We start from the raw sequence: 18,609 nt of genomic DNA on the forward strand, positions 1-18,609 counted from the left end.
AAGTAGCCAAAAACTTAACAGTCCAGAGATGTCGTAAACCAGGAAATACTGTGAGTCTGCTTCTCCCTCAGTAACACATACAGCCAACACTACAGCTCACTCCCAACAATGCAGTAGACTTGGAGGCACTGAGGTAGGTGGACGTGCTACATAATCAGGTTTTCCACAGCCTGTGTTTTTACGAGGCTGCAAAGCTGGAGGATATAGCTACCAAAGGAAGAGGCAGCTGGTTTAGATTAACTGTGTTTGAGAGAAACACAGATCAATTTTTAAAGTTCCATCTGCTATAATAATCTACTACATAATGAACAGCCTCCCAAGTAATTTAAAAAACACAGGTTTGCTGAACAAGTGTTTCGCCTTTTTCTTTTGAGACTCTGCCCCCTACAGGAGATGAAGTGTTCCTACCTGAGAAAAGAAACCAGTATGTCACCAGCCGGTGTCAAGGAGGACCTGACAAAGCCATGTGTGTCATAAGGCAGCTGTACACAGCACTGATGGAAGAAGGGGCATTTAAATAAGATACATTGTTTGGTTTTATTTTTACTCTTGGATCTGCAAGAATTAGGATTAACTCCTCCACCCCGGTTAGAAACCTGTCTATGTCTCTTTGAAAATCCTCAAAGCAACATGAAGGTACAAGCTGAGCATAGCAAATGCACTCTAGACTACATAGCCCTTACTCCCCGGATTCCCTCTTGCTACCATTCCCCAGTCAGTCCTCCGACAGTCAGATTTTGTGAGCACCGAATTCAGACAGCAAAGGGAGGCATCTTAGCACTTAGTACTTAAACCTGCAGCAGCCGCCAGGCAGAGCTGTGCCCAGTATCTGCCACTTTTCATCTTTTCTATCTGTCTCCCTTCTTCCCACATCTTCTACTCACCCTGGTCTTTCTCTTCCTTTCATTTCACCAACTGCCTGGTCCACTGGGCTTGCGGAATGGTACCCTTTATCCGCATTTCTCTTTCTTTTGAAGCTAGTACAGCTACTCCAAAAGTGAAGAACGCAGGCAACGCACTCTCCATAAGGTAGCAAGCCTCCCAGCAGAAGGCGAATGAAGCGAGAAGCAGACGTCATCAGAGGCGTATCTTCCCCTTCTTACTACTGTTTCTTTACTTAGCAGGTCCTGCTTCACCCGGAGAACTAAACCTACTCCAATAACAACAGATTGGGTGGTTTGATCAAAGCCACAGACCTGTACCATAAATCTAGGATGGCCACAGAGTAAGCACTTGGTAAATTATTATCGAATGCCTTGACTTTGAAATAGAATATATGCATGAGTAAAAAGACACCAAAATACCAATAATTTGTAAACAACAATAAGATAAACTGCTGACCCTAACCCTAAAACCCTGACTTAACACAAGGTATCCCTCTGCACGTCAACGAATCTGCTTTGCAACCGACTGCATGCTTCTGGTCTCTGCACCACCCTATGGGTTTCTGCTCTGCAGTCATGCAGCCCAAAGGTAAGGACAGGGATGAGTCACTTGATCCCATCCCTCCCTTCGGTAAATTCATTTTTTGTAGAAAAGACCATAATCAGAACTAACCTAACTCTACACTGCGAACTTTCCTTTTGCCACCACCATTTGTCTTTTTTCAATGCAGAAACAATAATAACATTTTAAATTTGGTATTAGCTGGTGGTGAGCTTTATGTTCTTTTGTTAAACAGGATCCATAAACTTACTGGGCTTAAAACCTTCCAGATCAGCAATGTGCTGTTACAAATTGTGGGGCTTAGGAAAAGGCAAATAATTTTAACTTAGTTTATGGTAGACATATAGAAAGAGTTTATTGAGGTTTCCCACCATGCTTGGTTCACTTTTTTAGGAAAGGTGGAAAGAATGGGAGTAATGGAAAGATGCAACAATTGGGATTTACGAAATGACAGACAGGTATCAATTTAAAAAACTAAAATTCACCTGGATTTAGTTCCTAGTTCTCAGATTCTCCCAGACCAACAGATATCTGGGAAGAGAACTAGCATGTGAGAGTTCTCTCTCTCCTTCCCACCCCATCTCCCTTTCTCTCCCAAATGAATGGAGCAAATAAATAAAAGTTTAAAGAGGGGATATTGAAACAAAACAAAACAAAAACCCCCCTAAAATTAGGGACCACCATTGTGGCATAACAGGTAAAGCTGCTGCCTGCCAGCGATGTTGTGGTTGCCATCCTATATGGGTGTCGATTCACATCCTGGCTAATGAACGTCCATTCCAGCTCCCAGCTAATTGCCTGGGAAAAGTAGTAGAACATAGTCTAAGTGCTTGGGTCCTTGTCACCCCCCTGGGAGATCTGGATAAAGTTCTTGGCTCCTGGTTTTGGCCAGGCCTACTGGGGAATAGGCCAAAGGAAGGAAGATTTCTCCTGTCTCGCCTTCTCTTTCTGGAACTCTGTCTTTCAAATAAATAAATAAATAAATGTGTTTTTTAAAGATTTATTTATTTTTATTACAAAGTCAGATATACAGAGAGGAGGAGAGACAGAGAGGAAGGCCTTCTGTCCGATGATTCACTCCCCAAGTGAGCCGCAACGGCCGGTGTTGTGCTGATCCGATGCCAGGAACCTCTTCCAGGTCTCCCACGCGGGTGCAGGGTCCCAAACCTTTGGGTCCCAAAGCTGGATGGGAAGTGGGGCTGCCAGGATTAGAACTGGCGCCCATATGGGATGCCGGGGCATTCAAGGCAAGGACTTTAGCCGCTAGGCCACGCCGCCGGGCCCGATAAATATGTTTTTTAAGCTAAAATTAAAAACTAAAACATTACTGGCCTTGAACAGCACTTTGTGGATCACCCTACCACAGAAGTTCCGGAAGCCCCAGGCTTTCCCATGATAAGGCACAGGCCCATGGTGACTCAGGCCATCTGCTGAATAATTACCCACGCTGCTTTCAGTCAGCTCTGTGTTTTCTGTCAAGGCTTACTTTCTAGATTATACCTTAACGAGATCTGACAAGGTCACCATCAGTGATAGTTACCAAGGACGTGTGCCTAGCCCAAGGAGAGTCTACAGTCAGCTTTGAACTTAAATGTCTCATAGAAGACAATCTGAGACTTCTATATTCATAGTGGTCTTGACCCAAGAAGGCAGAAAGTGCAGTATCACAGCCAAACTAGGAAGCCTAAGTTCCACTCTGGTTAAGTTTTAGCCAAGTCAGATTCAGCAAGGGTGTCATGTCTGTTTTCATTTCTTTTTCTTCTCTCTCTCTTTTTTTTAACGTGTCTAATATGAGAATGGAGAGATGTTTTAATACAGAAAACTCTTTTAAGAAGAGACGCCTTTTATAAACATCTGATAGCTATAACTGTTCTCTTGAGGGCCTTTTTTTTAAAAAGGATTTACATATTTTTATCTAAAAGGAAGCGTTATAGAGAGGAGAGACATGGAGAGAGATTTTCTACCCACTGGTGGATCACTCCCCAAGTGGCCACAAAAGCTAGAGCTGAACTGATGCAAAGACAGGAGCCAGGAGCTTCTTTCTGGGTCTACCATGTGGGTACAGGTTCCAAGGATTAGGGCATCCTCCACTACTTTCCCCAGGACACAAGCAGAGAGCTGGATTGGAAGTGGAATAGCCAGAGAAGAACCAGCACCCATATGAGATGCAGGTGCTGCCGGTGGAGGATTAGTCTGCAGTGCCACTGAGCCAGGCAAGGGTTCTTTAAAGTGAAATCTAATCGTGAGATTAAGGATTTTTTTAAAGGGAGTTTTGGACTGAAAACTGGCTTTGTACCTGCACACTTGAAACTCTGCACAGTGAGTCCTCGTTCCAAAGACAAGGTCGTCAGAATGCTCAGGAAGCTGGTGGTCACAGACTGGCGCTTGTTCTTCCTGAGCTCGTGCCCACCCGGATGATCCTTGGGTTTGCTCCTCAGGGTGACCTGCAGGTTTTGTTCTGAACTCCTCGCGATGTTAGCAGCAGTCCTCAGAGCCTCCATCCACTCCTGGGCCCTCTGCTGGGTCTCAGCTCGGAGGCGGAGAACATCCTGGGGAAAAATGACTTGGAAGCAAGAGTCACAGCCATCCAGGGGATCCATTTGGACAGCCAGACACACGTCCACATTGTAGCTCAGCAGAGGATCCTCGTCTAGCTTGCCGGGCTGAAAAGCCATGAGGTAGGCCCTGCTCAGCACGAACGTGAATGCCTTCCAGTTGTTCTGGACAGTCAGTCTGTAGAGCGTCCCTGACTTGAGGATATTCTGGTACTGCTTGGGATCGTTTGAGACACAGGATGGCGGCTGCAGCCCACTGGGCTTCTTCTGTAAACAATGGTTCTGGGCATAGTCAACAGGATGGCCAAGCCCTGGCGAGTTTGTCAGCTCATCCTGCCGCCCCAAGGAACTAGGCACTGTAGCATGCACGACTTCCCAAAGCTTCTGCCCCCAGTCCAGGGCTTCCCATGGTGACTCTGCCTTTAGCTGGAGCTGGGTGTTGTCATACAGAACGGTGTCTACCATCCTGGCCTCAAGATTGCCCAAAACGGATATGCTCTGGAAATGCGAGAGCTGGTACGTGGCATACAGGCTTTGATTGCCACTGTTGTCAAGGCTGTAGAAGTATAAGTTGTAGGGTGAGAGTTCTGCGTAACAGCTTTGCCAGTAACTGTCGTGGTCCTTCCTAATCTCCAGGTAACCCTTTTTCAGAATATTTGGGAAAGTTCGCTTGTGTTCTAGAAATAGAGAGGAAAAAAGGTATTACTCAGATGTAAGAAGGTAGGTGCAAGAAAGCAAACAGGTCACGACTTACATACTTCTGGCTCAAAGTGAACAGAGAACAAGTAGTACAATTCTAAGATGAGTCCTAATTGGTAAGAGGTAACTGGGGAGACTCTTAGATCTAAAACACTGAAATAGGAGGGAATTCTGAGTGCAAGAGTAAGCATGGAAGCATGCAAGCTCAGTGTTTCATGCAGAGGTCTGCGTGTAAAACAGAAAATCCTGCAGTAACTGTCAGTGGCTCTGCCCTGTAGGTCTGGAAACCTATCGCACTTGGCCAAGGTTCTTGGTTTTCGATCACATACTACAGAGTACCAAAAAACAAAGGAAAACATTTCTTGTGCCATTTGAACTAACTCTCTGCTCATACTTCTCTTCCTGCAGTTGGGTCAATGGAAAAGAGAATATAATGTGCTTTTCAAAAAGTTCCCAAGAGACCCTGCACCTCTGTGGGAGATCCAGAAGAAGCTCCTGGCTGCTGGCTTTGGATTAGCTCAACTCCGCCCACTGCAGCCACTTGGGGAGTGAATCGGCCGATGAAGATCTTCCTCTTTGTCTCTCCTCCTCTCTGTATGTCTGACTTTCTAACAAAAAAAATTAACTGAAATAAAAAGAAGTTTCCAAGACTCAGGTGACTGCACTGGCCCTCATAGTGGTGCATGGGCCTTCCAGCAGGTAGCCAATTTTCCAGGCTTGGCCTGCCAAGCTCATTTGTCACGTCTCTGTTAAGCAGCAGTTTACTCCCAGAGTATGATTGGGCCAATGCTGTTCCTTGGCTTGCAACTCTCCTTTCCACTGCTCAGCTGGGGCTGCACACTAAGCTCCCCTGAAAAGGGAAGGACCTGGGACTCCCCACCTGTGCCTCTGCCTTGCCTGCACGCACAGGCCTCTGCGTCAGTGTCTGGTGTCCCTGGGACATAATTCCTGAGACACAGGCCTTTTTTTCAGGTCATATTATAGTAGTTTATTTAAGTGACCAAACAAAATAATCTGTAAAATGTATTTTTTTTAAATCTGTCTTCTCTACTAGACAGTAAGCTCCACTAACAGCAGAAAGACGTCTCCCTTTTTATGCTTTTATCACAGCATGTAGTACAGTGGCTGGTACACAGCAGGTACTTATGGAGGCACTTGACATAGAACCAAACTCATAGTATGATGTCCTACACACAGTAGGTATAATTTTTTTTCTCTTCCTCTTTTCAGTTGCACAAACCTATCTATTAATGGCATCTTTAATCAATGATTAACTGCAACATTCAGTATTTTAATAAAAAGCAACTGTCACTTGAGAGACTTTCTGAGATTATGAGATATGAAAATGATACCCATGCAAGAGGGAATACTCCTCTCTGCTAGAGATGCTAGTTTCAGAGACATTTCTCAATCCCTATGACACACATACACTGGAGACTATCAAACGCTAATTGAGTCATTCCCTAGAGAAGACAAATTACATTCCCAACAGGTATGATTTCTGCTTCTGACTAAAGAAAAAGAGACTGAACCAGATCTAGATCTTAAAAATAGAAAGGAGAAAACAAGAGAAATGAGGCAGAGAAAAGCCAATTCTGCCTGCTTTACATCCCTGCTCCTGACATTCATTCGTATTTCTGTGGCAACTCAAAAGCCATTAATTTCCTGTAACCCAAACTAATTCCTTTGTAAGAAGAGATAATGGATGCTCACGCTCAGGTTATCTTTCTTTTCTGATAATGTGGTGTTGTTAGACACTGTGGCCACTTCTCCACAGAGGTGTCCAGGCTGAAGACGGGTGCCAGGAAACCTATCTGGGTCTCACATGTGGGCGGCGGGGACCCAATTACTTGCATCATTACCTGCTCTTTTCAAGGGTACACATTAGCAAGAAGCTAAGCAGAAGTAGAGGTGGTACTTAAACCCAGGTAATCCAACATGGGATCCTAATGGGTTAACCCACTACACTACAATGTCCACTCCCTATGCTTTCTTTAATACACTACAGGTTGACTTATATTGACTGATACTATGACATTCAACTCATTTAGTGAACTCCACACATTAATGCATTCAGTTTCACAAATCAATAAGATAATCTGGGCCCGGCGGCGTGGCCTAGCAACTAAAAGTCCTCGCCTTGAACGCACCAAGATCCCATATGGGCGCCGGTTCTAATTCCGACAGCTCCACTTCCCATCCAGCTCCCTGCTTGTGGCCTGGGAAAGCAGTTGAAGACAGCCCAATGCATTGGGACCCTGCACCCGTGTGGGAGCCGTGGAGGAGGTTCCAGGTTCCCGGCATCGGATCAGCGCGCACCGGCTCATTGCGGCTCACTTGGGGAGTGAATCATCGGACGGAAGATCTTCCTCTCTGTCTCTCCTCCTCTGTGTATATCTGACTTTGTAATAAAAATAAATCTTAAAAAAAAAATAAGGTAATCTGATAAAGACCAGATAAAGGTTAAAATAATTACCTAATATGAATTCTTAAGATAGGATCACTACCAAGAATTTCACCAATGAAATTGGAAGAAGATCCAAATTGAATCACTGTGCCTGTGAATATCATACTGAAACCAAGAGACAGAAAATATTCATTAAAAGAAAGCATCTCAGAACTCTACTTCCCTCTTAGAGGTTTCCACTCTAGCTAGAATGCAGACTAGTTCACAGGGAAGATTCTGGCATCCTCTCCTCCTTGTCTTTATAGAACCCAGGGCAGTGGCATCAGCACAGTAACCAAAACTGACTGAAGAGGAAGAAAGGCATTTCCCGTCATGCTCCTAATTCACTTCCTCATTGCCAGATCACAAAGAGTTCCTCTTTCACTATTATTTCCTCTATCCATTCTCAGAATAGCTTCCAGTCTCATGGCCATGAGCATCATCAGGGTTTCATTCTCCTCCTTTGTGGCCATTTGAGTCACTGCTACCAGGCTGTTTGCTCACTTCCTCGTTGTCCTTCCCATACCCATCCCAAGGACAAAACTTCACAGGTGCCACGAAAGTGTCAAGTAAAGCATATAATCCTAGCTTGGCCTTTAATATTTCATTATGGCAAACCAAAAGCATCTTGAAAAGCATGTACAAGGATATAAAAGGAACAACATATACTTATCACTCAGCTTTGAAAATCAAATTTTGACCATTCTTCATTTCTCCCACTCCCACTGTTTTTAGTTATTTTTGCTGAGATATTTAAAAGCAAATCACAGACATTTTAACATTTCACTGGAAAATGATTTAGCATTTATCTCTACTTCTAACATATAAGACCTTCAAAATACATATCAGAGGGCTTGGCATGGTAGCCTAGTGGTTAAAGTCTTCACCTTGCATGCCTGGATCCCATATGAGTGCCAGTACGTATCCCAGTTGCTCCACTTCTCTTCCAGCTCCCTGCTTGTGGCCTGGGAAAGCAGTCAAGGATGGTCCAAAGCCTTGGGAGTCTGCACCTGCATGGGAGACCCAGAAAAAGCTCCTGGCTCCTGGCTCCTGGCTTTGATCTGCTTAGCTCCAACAACTGCAGCCATCAGGGGAGTGAACCAGAAGATGGAAATTCTTTGGTCTCTCCTTCTTTCTGTAAATCTGACTTTCCAATAAAAATAAATAAATAAGCCCTAAAAAAAGACTTTTCAAAATATATACCAGACTTTTTTAACCCCTTCCCCAAATTAGTAATTCCTTATTTAATACCCAGACTGTATCAAATGCTCTCAGGCTTTAAAAAATATTTACTTTTGTTGTAAATGACCCATTTTAATTAGCCTCATATATTGATTGGATAATATCTCTTTTAAGTCTCTCTAAATTTCTTTTAAACACTTATGTACAGAGCCTAGTGTAATGGCTTAGTGGGTAAATCCTCGCCTCTCATGAGCCAGGATCCCATATGGGTGCCAGTTCATGTCCCGGCTGCTTCATTTCCCTTCCAACTCTCTGCTTATGGCCCGAGAAAGCAGTTAAGGACAGCTCAAAGCCTTTGGATCCTGCACCTGCATGGAAGAACTGAAGAAGGCTGCTGACTCTGGATTGACTCAGTTCCAGCCATTGCTTCCACTTGGACAGTGAATCAACAGATGGAAGATCTTTCTCTCTGTATCTCCTTCTTTCTGGAAATCTGCCTTTCAAAAAAAAACAAAAAAACAAAACAACAACAACAACAACAACAACAAAAACACCAAAAAACAAAACTTAGAGTCTCCACTTGCCCAGATTTTCACTGCCTACATATGGCTGGGGTAATTGATCGATTTGTTCTGTCCTCCATCCTCTGTTGTGGTACCAGGTGTCCTCTGCAGGTTCCGATGGACTGCCATATCCTCCCTGTGCACCTGGATAAGCTGTCCACTGCTCTGTCTGAGCCTCTGACACCTGGTGTCTCCCTAATCTTGGGAACTGCTCAAACCAGCCCTGTTAGACTGGTGTGATGCACTAAGCTCAGTGAGTTTGCTCCCAGCTTAGCGCATGCACAGCTCACTGATGTCCCTGCAGCATTTCCACACTATACAAAATGGCACCTGATGTGCCACTACTAGAGTTCTTGATCTGCTGGATGTCAGGTGTGAGAGCTACTTGGACCTATCTTGGGTGGAACCTATAGAATACCATGTTGTTGCAGTTCACTGAGCCAGAAATGAGTTCACTCCCAGCTCAGTGCATGAGTAGTACTGTCCCATAGCTTTTGCATTCCTACACAAAATGGCACCTGACTTGGCTCTACGCAACAAAGCTGGTCCCTATGGATGTCCCACTTTCAGGAATGTTAAGATCAATTGAGGAACTATCTTGGAAGATTTCATCCTGATCCTTCCATTAGAAATTTCGCTAGGCATTTACCACACAAGATCCCACTCTAAGACTCTCCAGTTTGCTGGCTGTGTCCATTACTCACCCTCTCCAGTCCTCAGGATTTTCTCATTGCTTTCCCACTTAGATTTCCCTTCACCTCTCTTGCTCATAGTTCTCCTCAGATATGAAGAGTAGGTATGAAATCTCATCTATTCATCTAAAGTCTTTCTTCATCCTCTTGGTTGAAAACAGCCACCCTTCTCTGAGCCTCCATCTCTACCACTCTGATGACTCACTTTGTGCAGGCCCCGGTCTCCCAAGGATTAACTCCACAGCTTAGCTTGTTTCTCAGAGGGTAACAGGATGGGCAATTTTGGCCTGATACATCTAGCCACTGGCTTAACCGCAAGTTCCTGCTTCCTATTTGTCAAGTTATCTGCCAAGGGATTGGATAAACACTGGGAGGAACTCAAGGGATTTAGGGTGGCCACTAGAGGATTGGATAGACACTGGGAGGAACTCGAGGGATTTAGGGTGGCCACTTGAGGACTGGATAAACACTGGGAGAAGCTAGGCAGAGTATAAAAGAAAGCCTGGAGTTTCAATAAAGATTAATCGATCAATCATTTTTTCACATTCGGCATTCTGTGTACTGTGTGTTGTCTCACTGCGTTGTCTTTTTTGTGACCCTAGTCCCTGTGCTCGGCTCGGGGTACATGGCGACGCGGGCGTTGCCAACAACTTTGGTCTTATGTTTCAATTGCTATTTCATAGTCACCCAATATTCATTAAGCTTCATAACAAAAATTTTCCAAGATCAATCAAGAAAAAAAATGGAGGCCAGTTCAGTGGTATGGTAGGTTAAGCCTCTGCCTATGGTATAAGCATTCCACACGGGCACTGGTTTGAGTACTGGTTGCTCCATTTCCCATCCAGCTCCCTCCTAATATACCTGAAAAAGCAGTAAAAGATAGCCCAAGTCCTTGGGCCAGCCCCTACACCCACATGGGAGCCCAAGAAAGAAGCTCCTGGCTCCTGACTTTGAATCAGCTCAGCTAAAGCCATTGCTGCCACTTTCTTTCTCTGTCTTTCCCTCTGTAAATCTGCTTTTCCAATAAAAATAAATAAGGCCATTAAAAACAGAGAATGTTCTGGCTCTATATCTTGCATCCATAGTCTCTGTGTGACATTCCCAAATATATACGGTAAAATAATTAGGAGTCTTAACATATGTTAACAGATGTGATTACTGAACCATTATGTTATTTCACTTTGCTTATTTTATGTAATTTCACCTTTTTAAGATTTATTTATTTGAAAGGAAGATACCTCTCATCTACTTATTCACTCCCCAAATGCCCACAACAACTGGGCTGGACCAGGCCAAAGTCTGGATTCAATCTGACAGCAAACTACTTGTGCCACCCCCTGCTGCCTGTGACAGTGTACATGAGCAGGAGGTTCGATCAGAACTGGGGCCAAGACTCTGTTCCAAGCAGCATTTTAACCACTGTGATAACTGACCAACTGTAATATTTCTTTTTCAAAATGCCATTTCCCAGATGACAATCAATCATAGGTTGAGGTAATCTAGTTTACAAAGAAAACCTGGACTGCCCGAGTGAGCACAGTGAGTTGAACACAGTGAGTTTGAGATCAGGCAGTAGTTGGAAAAGAAAACAGCACATTTAACCTTTCCAAAAAACCCAGAGTCCATACGGTGCCTATATTCCAAATCAGAAAGAAATACTGAAATTCATATAAAAAGATTCATAAATGTAAAGTAAAACCAAAATGGAAGTGGAAGAGCTCACAGTACTACACTGTACTCTCAACAGGCTTGCCTTTTTTGGGCAAAATTTGGCAGAAACATTACACTTCTTTCAAGTTTACACACCTTTCTTTTCAGAGTCTCTAAAGATTATCTAGGGTATCATTAGAAGGAAAGCCAGAAGGAAAGATGATTTTAAGATCTGAAAGTTTAGGAATCAAGGTTTAGAACTGTTAATAGGCTTAAGGGAGCAAAGCAATTCCTCACACATTTACTGAGCACCAACTATGCGCAGAGCAGGGGCTAAGCTTTGTTGGGGACAGAAAGGTGATGGAAGTCCTTAAGGTGCTTACAATTTAGCTTAAGAAGTAGCTTTAATATTAAACTTCAACATCAATATAAATTGATCATCTCAACATAAAAGGAAAACCGCAGTGTTACTGCAGAATAAAGAAACTCCTTCGACTTTGCTTTGCTTCACTCACAGGTAACGGCAATGACCTGTAATCAACTGCAATGGATGGACCTTGTTTCCAGCTTTCCAGGCTGCCATGTCACTTATTTGATCTCACAGCTGTGGCCAAGAGCCAGCCTGCAGTGGGAAAACGTGATTAGACTTCCTCAGAAACATACAGCCCCCAAAGAATCTTCCGGTCACCTTCTACCTCATTCTCCAAGATCATATGCTTCCCAGGGATTAGGTACAAGCTCTAGGCTTTGATACTCTGATCCATCCAGCCCCATCTCTAAATCCAGGGGCATTCCTGGACTTCATCTCTACTGACTGGCCTGATCTTGGCTCCACCCATCCTCTGTTTAGGGCAACAGCCCCTCTTGGCACTGTTTGGAGCAGAGACAGGAGGCAACTTTTATTGACTGCCATTGACTGTACTTTGTATTTTACATAGTCATTTTCTCCATTCACCTCATCAAGTCCCCATCTATTTCAATTGCGTAGGGGCCTTCAGTAGAGAATCCTACCTTGCTCCTTACAAGCTGTTCCTTGTTTCACTGGATTCCTTCCTGTTCTAAATTCTGTAGTCAATAGTTAAAATATATTTTCCTTTTTTTTTATCTTACACTGAATCTTTTTTTTTAATCTTACACTGAATCTTTTTTTTTTATTCATTAATTACATTGTATTACATGACACAATTTCATAGGTACTGGGATTCTCCCCCCTTCACCCCAAACCCTTCCCCCATGGTGAATTCCTTCACCATGATGCATAACCACAGCTCAAGTTCCGTTGGGATTCCCTAATTACAAGCTCACACCATACCGAGTCCAGCATCCCACTGTCCAGTCAAGTTCAACGGCCTCTTAGGGAGGCCCTCTCAGGTTTGAAGGCAGAGCCAGCAGAGCGTCACCTCGATCAATTAGAAGCTCCAACATATCATCAGCAACAGTCCAGGTACGATGAGGCTGGTGCAGAGTCCACTGATTGACATAGTCTATCTTAGAGTTTCCCCTTGTCCAGTTTTCCGCTGCAAGCATATAGCTGAGGTGGTTGATTGATCTACTCCATCTTCCATCTTTTCTTGGTTAATGTTTTGATTCCTCCATTTTGTTCAGGGGAATCCCCAAAGAAACTTCGAGGCGTTCCCAGTCCAGGCTCCTACATGTACTACTAGTAAGCACAGTGCCTGCCACAGTCCATCACTCCAATCAGCTGGTGGTTGTAACCCCTGGGTTGGATCTATTCTGAGCCCCGACCTGCATTGGAACCAATGAGTATTGCAGCTCTCCCCGGCTCTGCCCATCACACACTCATCCCTCACCTAAACCAGTGGGAGGTGTCCTGGTTGGGTGCTGCATTCCCTACTGGCACAGGCCATTTCACCTTGGCAATTTGTGTTTTGTACTGTTTTTTAATCGCAACCAAACCTGGCCAGGCCCCCACACAGTTCCAGCGCTCGGGCTTGCCAGTGGATGACGTGAACTGACTCAACCTGGTCTGCCCCAACCCGAGCCAAATGTACATAGGGTGAGCGGCTCTCGGGCGGCTTCCTGATTTGCCGGGGTCCTGGTTTGATGGCCCTCTTTTGGGAGTGGGGGGGTTGTCCCGGGACTCTGAGAAGCGGATCTGGAACGCCTCAGCGCGCCATGCGGCTGGAGCGGGGGAAGAGCTAGGAGGATCCGGGTGGGGCCTGAGCGGCTCAACCCCGGGGCTGCCATGCTGCCCGGAGGGCTCAGGTCCCCCGCCACGATTCCAGCCTAGCACAGCCAAGCTTACCACCACGTACGTACATACATGGGGTGAGCGGCTCTCAGGTGGCCAGTGCGCCATTTGGCGCCAGGCTGTGCCTGCTGGCCGCCCGGCCAGGAAGTTCTGGAATTTAGTTTCTTTGATATGCTACATGAGTCGCTCCATGCTAAACCCACAGTTCCCCTGGAATGTGTATTAGTCCTTAAGATTCTCAATGGCAGTTAATCTTCCTATGAAGAACCTGGAGTCACTTTATAGTGCAGATTGCCAACACCAGTTCATTCAAAAGGCAAAATTCAGGGCTTGTCCAGCAGGATACCCCATTACCTGATAGGATGAGGGATCAGCAGAGGGGTCACAGAAGGCAGGACTATGACATTGACTGGCATTCGAGAACCATACTCGGGGCTAGAATATGTCAGGTATGCGTGGATCAATCCCCTGGAAACTCTGACCCCACTGGACGGTTTAGAAGGGCCGGTGGAGTCTATGCAGGAGGCATGACAGTCTATGGGGCGCGCTGGGCTGACCCAGAGCAACCTCTGGCATACTTAACACTGGCTGGGAACAGGCCTGGTTGGGGAGCTTGGGGGAGGCCTTGGCTGGGTGGAGCTTACCACTAAGGGGCGCAGGAACTGGAAGGGGGCTGAGTTCTGGTTGGGTCACAGTTGTAATCCCTTGGCACAAATATCGATTTGGACTTGATGCACTGTGCCGGATTAGACCGCAGCACAGTTTGGTGCTCTGGAGGACCAGGGTAGACGTGGGACGGGCTTGGCTAGGTTTCAACCCCAACTGAGCCATATATGAGATATACATGGGTATGGACGAGCCGTAGCTGGGCTGAAATTCTCAACAGCAGGAACCAGAATGGGTTGAAGAGCAGTGCTGGCCAAAGGACCTGCTGGTATGCGTGAAGCCTGACACCAGGAAGGGGTCGGATGGAGGAATCTGAACAGTTCCTCTGACAGGACACTGACCCTACAAATAAACGCAGGAAGCATGGAGGTAAACAACCCAGAAGAGGCTTTGGAAAATATATTTTCTTTTACTCTGCAGGAGTCACCAATTCTGGATCACCATTTTCATCCATATTTTCTATTTAAGCTTAGCTTTCTTTTTCTGAAAGTTTTTCCATATTTTGTTATTATTTATTTGAAAGACACGCACAGAGAGAACACTCCCACTTAGTAGATCACGTTCCAAATGCTCGCAACCAGACAGGGTTGAGTGATGGTTTGGTCAGGCTGAAGCCAATAGATAAACTCAACCAAAGTCTCTTATGTGGATGACCAGGACCCAAGGACTTGAGCCATCATCACTGCCTTCAAGACTGTTCATTAGCAAGAAGCTGAAAAGCTAAGCCAGGACCTGAACATAGGTACTCTGATATGGGTGGGATGCAGGCATTCCAAGCAGCACCCTACCTGCTACAACAATGCCCACCTCAAGTCCAACCTTCTTGAGCAAGACACAGAGAGCTAATAAGGGCAAATGAAGAGTAATATTACTTGAACTCTGACAATTCATGTTTTAAATTAATTTCTCTTTTTTGCACATTTAAAATACAGTTTTATTCAAGGATGACAATAACAAATATTTCTGATTTTTGATGTTTTAAATAGTTAAATGCTAAAGCTACCAATTATACTTAAAATGGTTACTTATTGTACTGTAAATGTTGGTTACACATAATTTCAATCCCTAAACACAGCATAATATTTCCAAACTATTTTAATTCCCCCAATAGATAATTTCACCATCTGTTTCTGCACACTGTAGGGGCTCCTTTAAATATATTACACTAGGCTTCACTTCAATATCACACTCATCACCATCCCGCAGAAGTGCCATAGAGCACTGGCTAAGGCCACATTTGCTGGAGTCAATCTTGGTTGGAATCTCAGCTCTAGCTTACTGGTTGTGTGATCTTGAGCAAATTAGCTTCATGATAAGACCTCAGTTCATAATGGGCTATATTAACAGAAACCGTCTCACTTTACTGTCATGAGAAAGAAATAAGGGACTTTAAGAACAATATCTAACACTATGTGATTGTTCAATAGACACTTCCCACTTCAGTCTTTTAGTCTCAAAGGAAGAAGCTTGTAGTATTCTTGCTGAAGCTGGCCCTGTTATGTCTACTACTTCTCCAGAATACCTTCCTTTGCAACATGCTGGAATACTTCCCATTTAATCTCTTTTCTTCTGTCTCTTTATATCACAGGGTTTGTTTGTGCCTATTAAAACTTACCTACTTAGGATGGGTACTGTGGCACAGCATGTTAACTTCTACCTGGAGTGCCCACATTCCATACTGGAGTGTTAGTTTTGAGCCTAGCTACTCCAAGCTTCCAATCCAACTTCCTGCTAGTGCAAATGGAAGATCAAGATGAAATTCTTTGTTCCTGGCTTCAGGCCAGCCCAACCCTGGTTTTTATGGGAACTTGGAGAGTGAATCAGTGGATGGAAGATCTCTGTTTCTCCCTCTCTCTTTCTCTTCTCTCTCTCTCTCTCTCTCTCTCTCTCTCTCTCTCTCTCTCTCTCTCTCTCTCTCCCCCTATGTTTCAAATAAATAAATTTTTTAAAAAACTTAATCCCTTTATCCTGCCTTTCCTCTGGCTCCTTGGTTCACATGTCAAATTCTTCCAATGACTCCACTTCCTGTTCCACACAATCTGGCTTCTGACTATTGCTCTGATCTCATCTCACATTATCCCACATCTCTTCTCTCTCCAGGCACAATCCTAACATTCCCTGAGCCAGTCAAGCACATTCCAGCCCGGAGGCCTCTCTACTAGTTGCTACAGCCCCTTTCTGGAACCTGCCTCACCAGCTCGATTGCATTTTTTTGCTTCTCTCAGTTTCTCAACTCAAAGTTGCTATCCTCAGTGAGGCAACTTTTTACCATACAAGTTAGAGTTCTCTCAGTTCCTCTCTGTCACATCACCTTGCTTTATTTCCATCGCAAATCTTTGCTCCTCCTGACAGCAAGAACTTTGCTCTCTCTTCTTTTCTTCATATAACACTGGCTGACTCCCTAAATATTTTCCAATGTGTCAACAAAAGATTATGCTAAGATCTGTGGAGATATCAAATCAGTCAGACACAGATCCTGTCAACAAAACTGATTGCCTGACAGGGGAGAAAAGACAAATCCAAAAGTATGTGCCAAAGGAGGCATGTGGTATTCGGAGTTTTGTGACAGTATAGCTGAACGGCTAGGCAAAGAGAACGGACTTCGGCCTGGGAAGAATGTCTTGAGAGCAATGGTATGTGAAATGAATTTTGAAGAGTATGGAATTCAGAGAAGCAGGAAGGGGAATGGGTACTCCAGATGGGAAGGCTTTACTTAGTTTTTTCCTTTCCTTCATCCATTATACTCCAGCTAGCCCCAGATTCAGATACAGTTCTTTGTTCCTCTTCTTCCTTTTGTCACAAGTTTTTTCTTCCTCGCCAAAGTCACACTAAGTTGGGCCCGGTGTGATGGCTCAATGGTTAAATCCTTACTTCGCAAGCTCCAGGATCTCATACGGGTGCTGGTTCATGGCCCAGCTGCTCCATTTCCCATCCAGCTACCTGCTTATGACCTAGGAAAGTAGTAGAAGATGGCTCAAAGCCTTGGGACCCTGCACCTGCATGGGAGACTCAGAAGAAGCTCCTGGCTCCTGAGTTCAGATGAGCTCAGCTCCAATTATTAGAGAGTGAATCAGCAGATGGAAGATCTTTCTGTCTCTGCTCTCCATAAATCTGATTTGCCTTTCCAATAAAAATAAATTAAAACCTTAAAAAAAAGGTCACACTAAATTGAGTCCACAACCCTTCACATTATGGTTATGACTTCTAATCAGTTTCCATTCCCTTCAATTCGTCCCACCTACAAACCCTTTCTGCATACTGTTGGACTGAACTGATCTAATACAAAACATTCTTTTCCATCACCCATTTGAGACTGATAGAGGGTAGTTAGACACGAGCAGGTAAAGACAGCCAGGTGGAGGATACAGTGTGTCTACAATGAGCTAAATCCCAGGATTATACAGATTTACCTGAGTCAAAAGCAGCACTGGACAACCACAGGCCTCTGCTGCGGGGAGTCGGGCCCTGGAAGGCTGATGCCCTGAAGGAGCGGATACAGACCAGCAAACCACATTTAGTGCTTCTCGTGAGAAATGGTGAGCTACTTGGTTCCTCTCCTGAACTTGCCAATAAGTCACTCCTCCTTCTCAAGGGTGGAGTATGCAAGGAGAAGGAAGGAAGAAAGCCAGAAATGCTGTTCTAATTGATGTCCCTTCATATGAATGCATAAGGCTACAGGAAAGGAGAATTACCAAGACTCCATCAACACCCTTTCCCTTGCCAACTTCCAGACTTAAAACACCTTTTAATCTGGACTCAGACAATCCTGAGTGCTTTTTGACAGATGTATCACACTGAATTTGTTTGCCTGGCTTTGCTGTTCTCATACCTCAAGCCACTCCTCTAATAGAGACCCCTACTCCAGATTGGCCCCTTAATCATCCCACACAGAGGCTGTCTTCTTCCCACTTTGGTTTTATGCTTAACCTGAAGACTCAGTTGGAAAACCCTTTCCAAAATGAAAACTGCTAATATTCCTGATAACAACCATGACTCTTTTCTTTGCATTCCTGGTTAACAAAACACAGGTTTTTCAAGTCTATTTCATGTTACAGGATTCAAGTCAGACACTAGGGAAAAGAATCCAACTAATTTACTCTCTTCATTATAAGTACCTGAGGAAAATGAAATCAATGAGATCCACATTAATCATGGCTCTGCCACAAATGTCCACAGCAAAGGATATGGGGAGAGTGGTTACATTACAGGAACCAGGAGGACTGTGAATGTGCATTGTAAATATGCTCCTCAGACCCCACAGCAGTGTTGCTCAGTGAAGTCTACAAATGTTATCCCACAGACATTGTTAACCAGCTTATTTGGTAGAAATGAATGAGGTTCAAATGAGATCCTTCTATGGCTACTCTGTAGTCTTTTATTTATGGGAAAAAATAATATCCCATTCATTTTTTCCCCTTTGTAAACCTCAGGGAAAAGACAAATTATCTGTTTAGATTCTAGCAGAAATAGACCTGTAACATATCTAGATGCATCAGCT

General features: G+C 44.4%; 1 protein-coding gene across 1 annotated transcript in view; it reads right to left on the bottom strand.

Moving 5' to 3' along the window:
- PLEKHM3 (pleckstrin homology domain containing M3) overlaps positions 1-18,609 on the bottom strand; it is a 212,803-nt gene that overhangs the window by 148,110 nt on the left and 46,084 nt on the right. The window contains exon 3 of the mRNA XM_004576885.2: positions 3,743-4,678. Within this exon, the coding sequence (XP_004576942.2) occupies positions 3,743-4,678 (936 nt within the window). The remainder of the gene's footprint in view (positions 1-3,742; positions 4,679-18,609) is intronic.

This window comes from Ochotona princeps, chromosome 5 (genome assembly GCF_030435755.1).
Source record: "Ochotona princeps isolate mOchPri1 chromosome 5, mOchPri1.hap1, whole genome shotgun sequence".
In the NCBI taxonomy this organism is placed as follows: domain Eukaryota; kingdom Metazoa; phylum Chordata; class Mammalia; order Lagomorpha; family Ochotonidae; genus Ochotona; species Ochotona princeps.